Below are 15,586 nucleotides of genomic sequence, written 5' to 3'. Positions count from 1 at the left end.
CCGCGGCCGTAAAGCCCGAGAGGGGAACGACAGGTTGTGGGTTTTAAAGGTTGAGCGAGCTTCCTCGCAAACTGATCTCTGTCTTTCTCTCTCTCTCTCTCTCTCTCTCTCTCTCTCTCTCTCTCTCATTGCAGATTTATTCTCCTGACCACACCAGCAGTAGTTTCCCCTCAAACCCCTCCACTCCAGTGGGCTCTCCCTCTCCTCTGACGGCTCAGGCGGGCGCTGGCACAGCAGGTACAGTGGTGACGGCCAGCGGCCCCACAGGAAGGGCAGGTAGAGCACCAGTCTGCCTCTCTGACCCCACACCACACCCTCACCGCTCAGTCACACAGTGGCCCTCAGAAGTATCTGGACACGCTTAAAAAAATATATGAATTTGTGGATCAACAAAACATCGGTAACACTTTACAATAAGGTGTCATTTGTTAACATTAGTTAATGTATTAACTAACATGTACAGTAGTTCTTACACTATTCATTAATCTTTATTAATGTTAGTTAATAAAAATTCAGTTGTTCATTGTTAGTTCATGTTAGTTCACAGTGCATAAATGTTAACAAACACAACTTGTGATTTTAATAATGCGTCAGTAAATGCTGCATTTACCATTAAGACTAATAAATGCTAGAGAAGTATTGTTAATTCTTAGTTCATGTTAACAAATGTAGTTATCTAATGTTAACTAATGAACCTTATTGTAAAGTGTTACCAAAACATTTATAAGCAAGTCAATGCTTAAACTTTTCTTAAAAATCACTTTGCTTACATATCATTTTTTACTTTTTTTATTTACTTCCATTTAATTAATCCCAAAGCCATTTTTAGTATATATGTGATGTCATAAAAGTGTCCTATAAGAGTAAACACAGGTTATAGGCATATTCCACTAAACTAGTAAATGTCAACAATATTTTTGTCTTTCTTATATTTTTTTAATTAGGGCTGTGAATCCTTAATGGGTAACACTTTACAACAAGGTTCATTGGTTAACATTAGTTACCAGCATTTATTAATCTTGGTAAATGCTAATTTCAGCGTTTACTAATACGTTATTAAAATCAAATGTCATGCTTGTGAGCAAAGCAAACAACGAACGACTGTATTTTTATGAGCTAACATTAACAAAGATTAATAAATAGTGTAATAAATGTATTGTTCATTCAAGTGTCTAATGAAGATGCAACTTTTTTTTTTTTTTGCATCTTCAAGAGTAAATCATTAAATGTACACTACTGGAAAGTTTGGGATCAGTCAGTAAGATTTGGGAACACTTTACAATAAAGTTCATTCATTAGTTAACATAAATTAAATCTTTTTATTTTATTTATCTTAGTTAATGTTAATTTTAGCATTTACTAATGCATTATTAAAATCAAAAGTTGTGTTTGTTAACATTAATTAATGCACTGTGAACTAACATGAGCAAACAGTGAACGACTGTATTTTTTTTTTTTTATCTAACATTAACCAAGATTAATAAATGATGTAATAAATGCATTGCTCATTGCTTATTCATGTTGGTTAATGTTAACAAATGAAACCTAATTGTAAATTGTTACCAATTTTTTTTTATAGAAATGAATACTTTAAGTTTGATCAAATTGATCAAAAGTGACCATTAAGAAATGAAGAAATAGAAAAATTTAATCAAATAAATGCTGCCTTGAGGAGGATGAGAGACTTAAAAGCCTTCAAAATAAAACTTGCCAACCCCAAACCACTTTATTTTAATATATTATTGTTTAATTTAATATATTATTGTTTAATATAATTTGACACAGTTCTACTGATCTACAGTCTACACAGCAATACATTTTATAAGAGCTTGAGAGAAAACAATCTTCTTTGCTGTCCACTTTGTTTTTTAATTGTTGGACAGTGTATACATCCATCAAAAAAGCTATGTACTTTTTGGGGCCACTGTAGCTCATTATTTTACACATTTAGACAGATCCATTTAGACATTGCATTTCATTTAGATGTCATTAATGGACAACCACAATACCAGACTGTTGTATCCACCTTGTTTTTCAATGCGGAAGTAAGCTGTTTTCTGGTAATGAGTTAGACTTCCAGTTCATAAGCCGAGAAGAGTAATAAATGGTAAAACTGTTTGCAGTACAAACCGTTGTGCTCGAAATTAAGATAACGCATTAAAATAATATGTTAAGACACACCAGTTTACACTATCAAGCAGCAAAACAAGCTGTTTTGTACAGCTGAAAACAGCTGGAAGCGGATGAGACTGGAAGCTAGACACATTAAATTTACAAATGGCTGTAAGCATGTAAACATTAAAAAAAATAACTGTTAAACATCAGTCTGAGATTCTGGAATAAGCTCTTGTGTAATATCTGTTATCACTGTACCAGGATTTTCACCCACTATCATACAATACTGTCTGCTTTCGCAGCAAGTGTCAGCTCCTTCCCTGTCTCGACCGCCCGACTCACATGTCACACTAACGCGGTGTAGCTACACACACAGCAAGCCGCGTCCTCCTCACGTAAATGAGTAAACACACTGTTCCTCAGCTGCTGAGATTGAAGATGGTGTCGGAGGAGTTATGCCCTGGTTAGGGGTGGATAGATAACCGACCACTGTGAAGATTTTATCTGTGCCTGACAAGACTGATGCACAGTCATTTTAAATGAAAAACTATTTTGAAGCACAGAGGGATGGGCAGAGATACTAGGTGGTACGAATAGCAGTTTCTCAGCATGTTGTTTCAGTGAGAGGGCAGTTGTGTGTGTGTTCATTGATATAGTGGTGACAGCTGTGTCGGTGTCTGTCCCACTCCTTAGCTTCAGCTGTTGCCCTGTTCCTCACACAGCTGTTGCCCATGACAGACCGGCCTGCAAAGATCCTCATTTATTAGCATGACTGACTGAGAGCAAGGGAGGGAGAGGATGACTCAGCTCAGAGACGGCCTTCCTCTCCATTCAGCAGTCTGTACCTTGTGATGTAACTTCCTGTCATCCTAGCACACCTTATCATATATTTTATTATTAGGAAAAAATCCTTTTTGTAATATTTAAATGGACTACATTTGCAAGTAAATAATCTGTTTATTTTTAAATATTTGTCTATTTTTTATATATATTTTACATTTAAATTAACATACTCTGCCGTTCAAAAGTTTGGGATCAGTTAGATTTTTAAGGTTTTTAGTCTTTTCTGCTCATCAAGGCTGCATTTACTTGATCGGTAATATTGTGAAATATTATTGCAATTTAAAATAGTGGTTTTCTATTTTAATATACTTTAAAATAGAATTTTTTCCTGTGATGCAAAGCTGAATTTTCAGCATCATTATGCATTCTAATCATTCTAATATGCTGATTTATTATCAGTGCTGGAAGCAGTTGTGCTGCTTAAGGGGAGACACTGCAGGCAAAAACTGTTTTTTCATGCACCCATCAAGTTTGAGATTTTGGGCTTTTTGGTTTTTCAGACTAGTGGAAACAGCAAATCCAAAATACACTTTTTTTTTATAGCACTTTATCTATTTGTGTCAATAGATTTCAATTAAAATACATATTTTTAAAGACTGTTTTCTCAAAATAATTTTTTTTCTCCTACACTGAGCCATAAATCTCCATTTCGGTAACACTTACACACACCAAACTTTAATTGTTTATTCCTGTCTATATCCTGAATGTTTCATATATAATTTATATATAATTTGCTTGATAATATACAACATTTTATTCCCCAATTTTATTCCCTGTCTGTTCTAAGTGTTTTCTGAATTATGGAGTTACCCAAAATTCCCTCTGTAAAAACATTTGACTCTAAAATGTCAAAAAAATTAACAAGAATTTTGAAATGGACTTCATTCAGTGTTCAGATTTTTGTACTAGAAATTTGTGCAAATTAGCAGATATTTCAATAAGTAATACCTCATTTGCATATTTAAACCTAACAATTTAGAAAACATGTAATACATTTTTTTTTGCAATTATCAGTGTAATCAATCACCTGGGTAAGTAAGACGATAACTATTAGTTAATTTTTTACGCTTCATCTGCAGTGTCTCGTCTATTTTTTTTGGAAGCTGTTATACTCTTATCAGGATTCTTTCATAAATAAAATGTTAAAAAGAACAGCATTTATTTAAAATAGAAATCTTTTGTAATAATATACACTACCATTTCAAAGTTTGGGTCAGTACATTTTTTTATTTCTTTCTTTGAAAGAAATGAATACTTTTATACAGCGAGGATGTTACATTTATAAAAAAGTGATAGTAAATCCTGTTAAAAGTATCACAGCTTCCAAAAAAATATTAAGCAGCACAACTGTTTCCAACATTGATAATAAATCAGCATATTAGAATGATTTTTGAAGGATCATTTGACACTAAATACTGTAGTAATGGTGCTGAAAATTCATGCATCACAGGAAGAAATTTTTAATATTATTAACTGTTATTTTAAATGTAATCATATAATCTGTACTTTGATAAACAGAAAAAACTTTAACATCATTAAAAATCTTCCTGATCCCAAACTTTTGAACAGCAGCGAACACTTTATTTAAATAATTTTTTAACAATGTAAAAGTCTTTACTGTAAGTTTAAGAAAAAAAAAATTGTTTAAAAAAATTTATGGCCGCAAACTTCTAAACAGTAGTGTATTTTAACAGAAAAAAAGATACCATATATATTTTTTGTTTTGTTTTTGGAAAGAGCAGAGCTCATTCGCCAAATATTTTCTGATTAATCAAAATGTTGGTCTCCTGGTAGTATTTAGTCACATTTGGCATTCCGTCTGCCTGCATTTTTATCACATCATTAAGTTGATTTACGCTCACAAGCAGGCAGTCAAAGTTCCCTTTGATATCTAGGGCCTTTTATATATATATTTTTTTTTTTTTTTTCGTAGACGTTGGTGCACATTGTTTCATAATGCTATGATTAAGCGAAGTACATCCATCTGTTTCTCCGGATTAGTTCTTAAATTCAGCCATTAGACTCGCTCATAGCCAGGTCTCTGCTGCCCATACCAGCCAATTAGACCTCGGCACCACGTGCGGAGTGCCGCACCGGCCCACGCTCATTTGTCAAGCTGGCCGCCGGTGAGTAGGCCTTATTAAACGTTGCGCTCTCTTCGCATAGCCCCAAAGTAATTTTTAATAGGCCCTTAATGAAAGTCTGCTTCTGAGAGCTTTGAGGTTTTAAGAAGTGAATTCCTCTAAATTAGAGCTGCTTTCGCTTTGGGAAGGACGGATGGTTGGAAAATCTTTACCTAAACAACTTACTGTCGCACACAGGATGGAATTCGCCGATTGTTTCTGAAGAAATGCTGGCAGAGCTAGAAGTATGAACACAACAGGGCTGTCGCAACAGTTATGACAACCAGCAAAATAGGAAATCACTAGTGTCAACAAAGCACCTAGAGTCTTTGCCTGTTGAAGAACGAGGAGCGCAGAGATCCCTCCGAAACTGATTAATGAAAATAAGCCAAAAGGCTTCCTTTGGGTCATGCTACATTAAGGGTACTTGGCGTGTTTTATTGTACTCCACAGTCTTCATGCAAGACTCTTTTGTAGCGGATTGTTTGCCAATTGGAGTGAAGTAGACTTGGAAGTGAAGGGATTGAAAGCGACCCCCACCACCAGCGTTTTGATTTGTGATTAGCAGATGTGCATTCTTTTAGAGCGGTGTTGATTTATGGCCAGTCAGAATCAGCACGTTTAGACCGAGACCAGACCAGAGTCATTTACATCCTCATTATAGTCCCTTCCAGCCTCGCACACACTGCCACAGAACAAAAACACATTCACTGAATTCTTCCAGCGATGAATTTTGACGGCTAAAAAAAGCGAAACATTGAGTCTGGGGGCTGAGAATTTGACCAAGCCAAATCAAATCTTATGCTGCTACTTGAGTACTGTGGCAAAACAGTTCTTTTTCTTTTCTCTGACACCGTCTGACGTGAGATTGGTCACATCAGCGCTCACCGCCCGGTAGTTTGTTTGTGCGAGTTGAGATCTGAGAGTGAGTCGTGCTCTCATCCTGTTACGTCTAGTATATCGAGCTTCTCCGTTGAGCTCATGCAGTATTGGAGTCAAGGGAAGACGCTCGGGGTCCAAGTCATCGCCCTTATCGCGGGCCTGCATTGTTCTCCCAGGTTTTTTTAGTCATGACTTCATTAATGAAAGGAAGTTGGAGATGTCCCTCAGCACTGGTTTGTGTATGTATGCGTGTAAGGGTCGTCCTCGAACCCTTCTCACATTGCAGGATATGACCCAGTCATAGGAAATGATGTGTCTGGAGACCTAGATGAAAACAGCCCACATTGAGAATAGCTGGAATCAGTCAGGATAGGAAATGAGTTTTAGTCTATTGTGAACATGTATCAGTCAGTGCATTGTACCATGTGCGTACTACTTCAAAGAATGGTTTTATATTTTATGATGAACAAACATTTTTAAGTATATTAAAACACTCTATGTCATCATCAGTGAATTTGTTTTCCTACTCTGTCAACAACAGTGAATTTGTTTTCCTAAAAGAGTTTTTAGAGTCTTTTAAATGAAAGTTTTATTTATTTGAAATATTTTTTTACAGTAAATATGCTTCTTAACCAATAACTTATTTTTTTTGTTGTTTAAATAAAAGTATATTTTATTATATTATAAAATGTCATTTGTTGTAGAAATGACAAAACTGAATGTGTTTCTTAACCAATGATTTGTAAGTTTGAGTAGTCTTTTAAATAAAAATTATATTATATTATATTATAATATTGTATTATATTATGTAGTGACATATTATATAGTGACATTATTTCAGGAATTTAACAGTGTGTTTCTTAACTCTTAAAGTCTTAGAACTCTTTTAAATTAATTTTTACACATTTATATAAATGGCATATTTTATTATCATGGTACATTTTATTATATTATAAAATGCAATTTATTGTAGAAATGACAACACTAAATGTGTGCTTAACCAAATGTGTTCTTAACCCAACTTTTTCCCAAGTTTTAAGAGTATATAATTATATTATATTATATAATATTACAAAGATTATTTCATTAACTTTAACAGTGTGTGTTTCTTAACTCTTAAAGTTTTAGGACTCTTTTAAATTAAAAGTTTTTTACATATATTTATAAATGGCATATTTTTTCATCATTGTATATTTTATTATATTATAAAATACCATTTTTTTCAGAAATGACAACACTAAATGTGTTTTTATCCAATGACTTTCAAGTTTTAAGAGTATATTATATTATATTATATTATATTATTTCCTTTAAGATTTATTTTTGGCATTATATATTTATACCTTTGTTTGGATAGGACAGTAGCTAGACAGGATGTAAAGTGGGAAAGAGAGAGGAGGGGCGGTTTTGGGATCAGTAAAGTCTGCAATCCAGGACTCGAACTCGGGACACCTGAACTGCAATGTCGCTACATGTCGGTGCCGACAAAATATATATATATATATATTCCATGTTACAGATGTTGCTTAAACGATAACTCCTGAATTCATTAAAAGAATCATGATAATTTTTTCATGAATTGGACTTCAATGGTCACGCTGTTTGTTTTTGCATGCAGCCAGTGAAGACGAACAACAACAATGTTTTCCATTTCTCATCCATTTCAGATGATCACTTTACACCTGTTGTAATGAAGCCAGCTTGTTGCAATGTGTCAGGTGACTCAAAAGCTCCTCTGCCTCTGTCCGCAGGTACAACTCAGTGGCCCCGTGCGACTGGACAGGCACCTTCCTCCCCAAACTACGAGAACTCCCTTCACTCTCTGGTAAGATCGCTCTCCTCCTACTCCTCCCCTCCCCCTGGTACTGAGCACTTTTTAATGGACACTGTCAGTAGATGACTTGCTCCTGGAGGGCAGGGGGTAGCTTTACATGGACATTCCTGGCTGACAAATGTCAGGAGCGGGACAGGGAGGGAGCCGTGGGGACCGAACAATACCCGTCCCTTGGGGTGTGTCTCCTGCCATCTGTCCTCTCTCGTCCGGGGTGGATGGAGATTGGCCGGGGTGTGTGAAGGTGGGGTGGTTAGGGATTGGTTAGGGCGTGTGATGGGGGTGGGGTGCCGGCAGCTGCTGCGTTCAACCACTGCCGCAAGATTCCAGGGCTGACTGGGGAGCTGAGCCACAACAGGAGATTGGTTTACGCACACATACACACGCACTTTCCTTCCCACGTAATACATTCACACTGTGGGGTGTGTAGATAAATATTTACTCTAATACTTGTGTGCCAGCTGCAAGTGCATTTTTATGGACCGTCCGTGAGCAGCGGCCCTCCAGCAAACAGGAAATGAGCTGTGATCGGCAGAGTGAACCGCGGTTCGTTGTAATTAGTTACTTGAACGAGTACCAAGATGTCGGCGCTTCTCTGCTTGCTTCTCTCTGCAGTCTTTCTGTCTCGTCTCTCACTGTACGTGTCTCTCCTCTTCCTGTCTGACTGTAGAAAAATCGTGTGCACCAGCAGCTTCATGAGCATCTGCAGGATGCCATGTCCTTCTTAAAGGATGTCTGCGAGGTATTCCCGCTCTTCAGACAGTCACGTCCCGTCCTCTTTTTTCCATTCAGCCATCGGCTTTCTTTTGATTTGGCTGTGCTTTTTCTGTTTTGTGCATTTGTTGTTTTGCCATTTCATCTTTTATTGGTCTTTGATGATGTTAATACATGAAAATTACCATGTTGAAGTTAGTTAGTGGAAAACTGTCATTGAATTTTTTTGTGTTTATTCCAACAGATGTTCTTTAAGTGGCTTAGCCTTTCACTTTGTTTTCGAATGTTCCTTTCCTTTTGCAACGTTTGCCATTTTAAAGTCTTTAAAGTCAGTTGATATTGGTTTTCCGTTACGCTTATGTTGTACGCTTTGCCTTCTTCTCCATCGCTTATTTTAGTCTCGAATGGAGGACCGGCTGGACAGGCTGGACGATGCAATCCACGTCCTGCGAAATCACGCCGTGGGCTCCAGCGACATCCACAGCCTGTTAGGACAAGCGCACAACGGGCCAATCTCAGCCATCGGCTCCAGTTTCCCCGCTTCCGGATTGGTCACCAACCGAACAGCACAAATGGTAAAGAAAACTTCCTCGTCACGGATGAAATTTAACCTTATGTGTTTCAGAGCCTCTCCTGTTGCAGATCTCGTACAGTTACTACAGGCAAGAGGGAGAGAAATGCGTGTGTTTTTTCATTGTGCCTCTCCAAATAGGCTAATAAACAGAGTTAAGCCACCTGTTTAAAATGAAGGCCTGGCCATGTGCTGAAACTGAACTATTTTCCACTGAGAGCAGTTTAACTTAAACCCACATACTTTCCATAAGCGTAATGGCTGGACCGAAGCTCATTCTCCCTCCTTGAGCTGCGTTCCTCAGGCTGAATGGGAAAAGCAGTCACAGTAGAATCTAGTAGATCAGTGCCGGTCTGGAAGACATTTCCGCAGCGTAGCTCGCTGGGGCTGTGGGGACCTGCGTGATGTGAGACCCGCTGAAACTAAAGCGCTCTGTATCTCCCCCACCATCCCACGACATTCATTCCTATCTACAGAGAGATTTGTGCACAGCTGTAATAGTCGGAACAAGCGAGGGAGGCGTTTCCCAACGGTTTCCCAATAATAGGAAATAATTATGACCTTTTTTTCCCTACATTGGAAACATTTGGATTTTCTCTTAACGTTATATGCTTTTAAATGAACTGACACTGACCTCTTTGTTTTTGTTCGGAGAGTAAAGCAACACTCAAAAATGTTTTCATGAATGGCCACTAGACTCGGCCAGTTGACCACGAAGATCTGACGTTTCCTGATTAACAACCCACTGTACTCATTTAATGTTTTAAACAGACAGTAAATGTCTGGAATGCTGTATCACATGTTAGTGAAGCTTTCATACAACTGTTTATTGACGGCTCAAGTCAAACAAAGTTTGACATACTCAACATGTCTAATTACAAAAATCATTTTGTATAAATAAATATCTTTTTTATAGTTTCCTCTCCTCTCCATACAAGCCACTCTATGCGTGCCAATAATATTTCATAGCCCAAATCTAAAAGAAACACATTTGGAAATCCAAATGAAACACAAACACAGTGCCCTAACCAGGAATGACATAAAATGACAAAACCTATATTATTGATGTAAATTTATGTTTTTTTTAAAAAAAATAAGGATTTTTGTCAGTGAAAACAGATTGGTCCAAAATCCAGCTCCATATAACTGTATATTAAACATCAGATATCTTCAAAGTTTCGCACCCAGACTTACACAATAGTAATTAAAAGTGCTTTACATAAAAGGGATTTTTTTTTAAATCATAAAAGAATGATAATAAATCCATACACTCAAAAAAAGTCAGCTATTGGATTGTTTTGACCCAGTTGTTGGGTTAAACATTTAACCCAACCATCTGGGTGGCTTTTTTTTTTTTTTTTTAACTCAACTGTTGCTTAAAAATGACTATATTTCTTGTTTAAAATAGGTTGGAAATTAACATTTAGTAATACACTACCAGTCAAAAGTTTTTTAATGTTTTTTAAAGAAGTCTCTTCTGCTCACCAAGTCTGCATTTATTTGATCCAAAATACAGCAAAAACAGTAACGTTTCGAAATATTTTTACAGTTTAAAATAACTGTTTTCTATTTAAATATATTCTAAAATGTAATTTATTCCTGTGATTTCAAAGCTGAATTTTCAGCATCATTACTCCAGTCTTCAGTGTTACACGATCCTTCAGAAATCATTCTAATGTGCTGATTTGCTGTTCAAGAAACATTTTTTATTATTATCAATATTTGAAACATTATTCTTTAATGAATGGAAAGATCCAAAGATCAGCATTTTTCTGAAATAATAAGCTTTTGTTATACATTTTACATTATACCATTCAAAAGCATATTAGAATTATTTCTCAAGGATCATGTGACTGGAGTAATTATGCTAAAAATTCAGCTTTGAAATCACAGGAATAAATTACATTTTAATATATATTCAAATAAAAACAGTTGTTTTAAATAGTAAAAATATTTCAAAATTTTATTGTTTTTGCTGTACTTTGGATGAAATAAATGCAGGCTTGGTGAGCAGAAAAAAAAAACATTAAAAATCTAAAAAAAACTTTTGACTGGAAGTGTATGTTCAATAAATGAACATTTATTAATAAGTTGAATAAATAATAATATTTTTTTAATTGCTTATTAATGAATGTTCACTTTTTGATGATTGCTGATGCCTCTAGTAATCATGTGTCTGATTTTTAATTTACAGTCTATTTTGGATTCATTTTAAGCCAGCCATATAGTAATTTTTAAACAATAGTTGAGTGAAATAAAATTACCCAAAAGGCTGCTTTAAACCTTTAACCCAACTGCTGGGTCAAAACAACCAAATAGCTGGGTTTGTCCGTATTTCGCCAAGTGCTGGGTTGCATTTAACCAAGCATTTTTAGAGTGCAAGACATATGTACCAAAACAAATGTACCAAAAATATTTTTTTCAAATGTGTTAAAAGAAGAAAATAAATTATACATTGCAATTAAAACTATGTAAATGATAAATAAAATCTCTTTTTTCAATGTAGGTCCATATGAATAAATTCATTATTTAGTCATTATTGATCCACCCTACTGTTTCAAACCTGTATGGTTTTCTTCTATGGAACATAAAAAACATATTTTGCTTAATGCGATTCAGTGGAAGTCAGTGGGCCATTTGGTTACTGGCATTCTTCAAAATACCCTCTTTTAGATTCCACAGAAAAAAAGTCATAGTTTTGCAACATCATGAGGATGAGTAAATGATGACGAAATCTTCATTTTTGCGTGAACTATGCCTTTGTTGCTGTAATTTACAACAACAGTTCAGTCATTCTCTGGTTTCCAATGTAGTAACAAAAATGATGTTCACAAATGTTTGGCTCCGCTTACGTTTCAATCATGATGAACAGAGGTGCGTTTCATTCAGGCAGAAGAGAGGAGATTGCAGCAAAGTGACAGAGCAGCGCTGTGACTGTGTCACGATCGGTTCGTCTGCGCGGGAGCTGTCAGACTGCTGTCAGTGGACTATGTGTTCATACGCACACAAACAGAGCTCTGTGCTCGAGGCTCGACCCAAACACACACTCAGACAAGGTCCTGATTCAGCACAGCCAGCGTGCTTTTATTTTGGCGCACTCTTTTCTCTTTCTGTCTCCCCTCTTTTCTTTTTTTTCCCCCCTCGTCTTTTTTAACAACTCAGGAAATCTGACGCTTTAGTCGTGTGTGTCTGAGCGCCTCAGCTGTATGGTAATCAAGCCCAGACAGGAAAATGGCCGCCTTCTTTGGTTGGCACCCCCCCCCCCTCCTCCTCCTCCACCCCTCTTCTGCCACAGACAAAGAGTTGTTTGGACACCTGTTGAGAGTGGCGCTGAGATTAGAGCGTGGGGGAAGGGGTTCGGGCCTGGGCGGCACGGAGGTTAACAGAGGCCAACAGTGACTTAGGAACGCATTCCTGAAGGAAAAGGGGGAAAAGACCTCTCCTCCTCCCCCATTTCTGCTCCTTTCTCTTCTTTCGCCAATGACTCCCGATGCCGCGGATCCTCAAAAAGGAAACTGGATCGCGGGCGAACATGTGCTCCCGCCTGCTGTGGCAGGGGTGGAAGGAAGAGAGTCGGAGGGGGGCTGCAGCGGTTTCTACTCCACTGCGTCGCTAATCGCATGGCAAGACATTGATCAAATCCAGATGCCTTTGAAAGCCACCAGTGACGAATGCTGGTCAAACTGTCATTTGATGTTCAGCATGAAAGGGCAGATTGTTTGTTGCCGTATCCACATGTGAATACGCCATTTTGTTTTGATGGAACATTTTTCTACATATAAATGCTGACAAGTGAATCTGGGTGTCTGTTTTAAAAAAAAATGTACGAATTGGATCTTTCGAGTCAACTTAAAAAAACAAAATTCAATTACTTTAAAACCCACTTCTGGTCTTACTGCGGACAATGCAGCAGTGAATGGTTTTTCTAGAGAAAAAAAATTCAATAGCGATCAAGCGTTTTGGGTCATACGATTTTTTTAATACTTTATTATTGCTTTTATTCAGCTTGGACACATTAAATTGGTCAAAAGTGACAGTAAAGAATTTTACAAAAGTTTTCTATGTCAAATAAATGATGTTCTTTTGTACTTGGATTCAAAGAATCCTGAAAAAAACATCAGTTTCCACAAAAATACTAAGTAGCACAGCAGTTTTCAACATTAATAATAATAAGAAATGTTAGCTGACCACCAAATCAGCATATTAAAATGATTTCTGAATAATGTGACACCTAAGACTAGAGTAATGACCGCTGAAAATTCAGCTTTGCATCACAGGAATAAATTGCATTATTATATATATATATATATATATATATATATATATATATATATATATATATATATAAAATTTATTAAAAACAGTTATTTTAAAATATTACATTTTTTACTGTATTTTTATCAAATAAATGCAGTCTTGTGAGAGTAGGAGACTTCTTTCAAAAAAAAAAACAAACAAACAAAAAAAAATATATATATATATGTAGTAACCTTTGTTATATTGGTTTACAACAATAATAGCCAATAGCGATATATTTCAAAACTGCTTCCCAAGCCTGCATTTATTTGAACCAAAGTACAGCAAAAACAGTAAAATTTTAAAATATTTGTATTATTTAAAATAACTGCTTTTATAAAAATAATTTAATCACAGGAATAAATTACATTTTTAATATATTTAAAAATGTAATTTATTCCTGTGATTTTCAATGCTGAATTTTCAGCATCATTACTCCAGTCACATGATCCTTCAAAATTCATTCTAATATTCAGATTTGCTGCCCAAAAAATATTTTTTTATTATTATGTTGTTGAAAACAACGGAGTAGAATTTTTCAGGTTTATTTGATGAATAGAAAGTTCAGAAGAACAGCATTTATCTGAAATATAAATCTTTTGTAACATTATAAATGTCTTTATCATCACCTTTGATCAATTAAAGCATCCTTGCTAAATAAAAGTAGTCATTTCTATAACTTTTTCTCCAAAAAAAATAAATAAATAAATAATAATAATAATTAAACTGACTCCATGCTTTTGAATGGTATAGTGTATAATGAAAAGCTTTTTATTTCAGATAAATGCTAATCTTTGAATCTTTCTATTCATCAAAGAATCTTGAAAAAAATGTACTCAATTGTTTTAAATATTGATAATAATACTAAATGTTTGTTGAACAGCAAATCAGCACATTAGAATGATTCTGAAAGATCATGTGACACTAAAGGCTGGAGTAATGATGCTTTTGAAATATATTTAAAGAAAAACTTGTTTTAAATACTTTGAATCGAATAAATGCAGGCTTAGTGAGCAGAGGAGACTTCTTTAAAAAAGCATTAAAAATCTTACTGTTCAAAAACTTTTGACTGGTAGTATATACAGTGTGCATATATGTGCTTTATGTTAGCTTAAATATTTTTAAGCGACCTGCTGCTTCCCTTCCGTCACTACCTCTGAAATCCAATATTGTCTGAAGTGTTGCAGCATCCCGTCCAATGTTATGTTACAATCAACCTGCCTCTCAAAGTGTAGACGCACGCTTTTGAAATTGAAAACAACATGAGAGTGTTTTTTGGTGGAACAGAGTCAGAACTCAGGACTGAAGTGCCGCGTGTCTCTCTGAGCACAAATTTGGGGCTGTGAAGGTCATTCTTTGTAGTGTGAATACCACTCAGTTCTTCAGAGGGGAGGTCACACTCTACAGTAGGAACACAGAGACTCTCTCAGCTTTGAAGTCCAAGATCTGTCTCTTCCCCGATTTAATGTAAATCACTTTTGTTTTCTCGGCACTGATCAGATGGCTTCGTGATCAGAGGGACTCTTGATGTTTTGCTCTGTTCTCTGCCTCGTGTATTTATGGCTATCTGTTCTGACAGGGCTCTGTTCATCGCGAAGAGACCGTCAGCCTGAACAACAACCATGGCGGTCTGCAGGCCAACGCCGGTCCCACCTCCAGCTCGGAGCTCAACCACCAGGCAGAAACATTCAGAGGTTGCAAGCTATTTTTACGTCAGTTTATTTTGAGTAGTTTTTGATGCCTCTTCAGTTATGATTCATTCGCAACAAGTTACGAAGTGGTGCATTTTAGATGTTAAGTGTTTATTTTTTACTTATCTGTGTTTGACAGGAATCGCTAGCGCTCTGGCCAGTCAAGTTGCTCCTGCTCTGGACCTGAAGGTTGAGAATCAAGAAAAAGACGACATGCATGATAACCACTCCTCCGACGACCTCAAATCAGACGACGAGAGTGATAAAAGGGATATGAAGCAGACTCGGGGAAGCACTCGACCAAGGCAAGGCAACCACTCATCAAAGCATCATTTCTAAAAGTGTCCTTCAGCACTTTGACCTCAGAAACAGTTCATTTAATTCAGACATGTCAGTGTGATTAAATATTAGCACTTCTGTTTACTTAATGCCTGTAGTTTTGAAATGAAATGTCACATCAAGCACATATAAATGCAATGTTCAAGTATCAAGGCCACATTGTTCCCTTCATCTTGTCTGA

General features: G+C 36.2%; 1 protein-coding gene across 10 annotated transcripts in view; it reads left to right on the top strand.

The window, feature by feature from the left end:
- The window catches only part of tcf12 (transcription factor 12), a 146,514-nt gene that overhangs the window by 125,444 nt on the left and 5,484 nt on the right, over nucleotides 1-15,586 (top strand). For 3 of the 10 annotated variants that reach the window (XM_051115187.1, XM_051115188.1, XM_051115193.1), the window contains 6 exons: nucleotides 135-237; nucleotides 7,715-7,788; nucleotides 8,465-8,536; nucleotides 8,907-9,083; nucleotides 14,955-15,069; nucleotides 15,206-15,371. In XM_051115187.1, coding sequence (XP_050971144.1) covers nucleotides 135-237; nucleotides 7,715-7,788; nucleotides 8,465-8,536; nucleotides 8,907-9,083; nucleotides 14,955-15,069; nucleotides 15,206-15,371 — 707 coding nt within the window. Of the gene's footprint in view, nucleotides 1-134; nucleotides 277-7,714; nucleotides 7,789-8,464; nucleotides 8,537-8,906; nucleotides 9,084-14,954; nucleotides 15,070-15,205; nucleotides 15,372-15,586 lie in introns of all 10 variants that reach the window. The other 7 variants (XM_051115192.1, XM_051115191.1, XM_051115195.1 and 4 more) reach the window with 3 other exon arrangements.

Source organism: Labeo rohita, chromosome 7 (genome assembly GCF_022985175.1).
Source record: "Labeo rohita strain BAU-BD-2019 chromosome 7, IGBB_LRoh.1.0, whole genome shotgun sequence".
NCBI classification, from domain to species: domain Eukaryota; kingdom Metazoa; phylum Chordata; class Actinopteri; order Cypriniformes; family Cyprinidae; genus Labeo; species Labeo rohita.
Note: the sequence above shows the minus strand (reverse complement) of the source record. Positions and strands in the feature narration are given on the sequence as shown.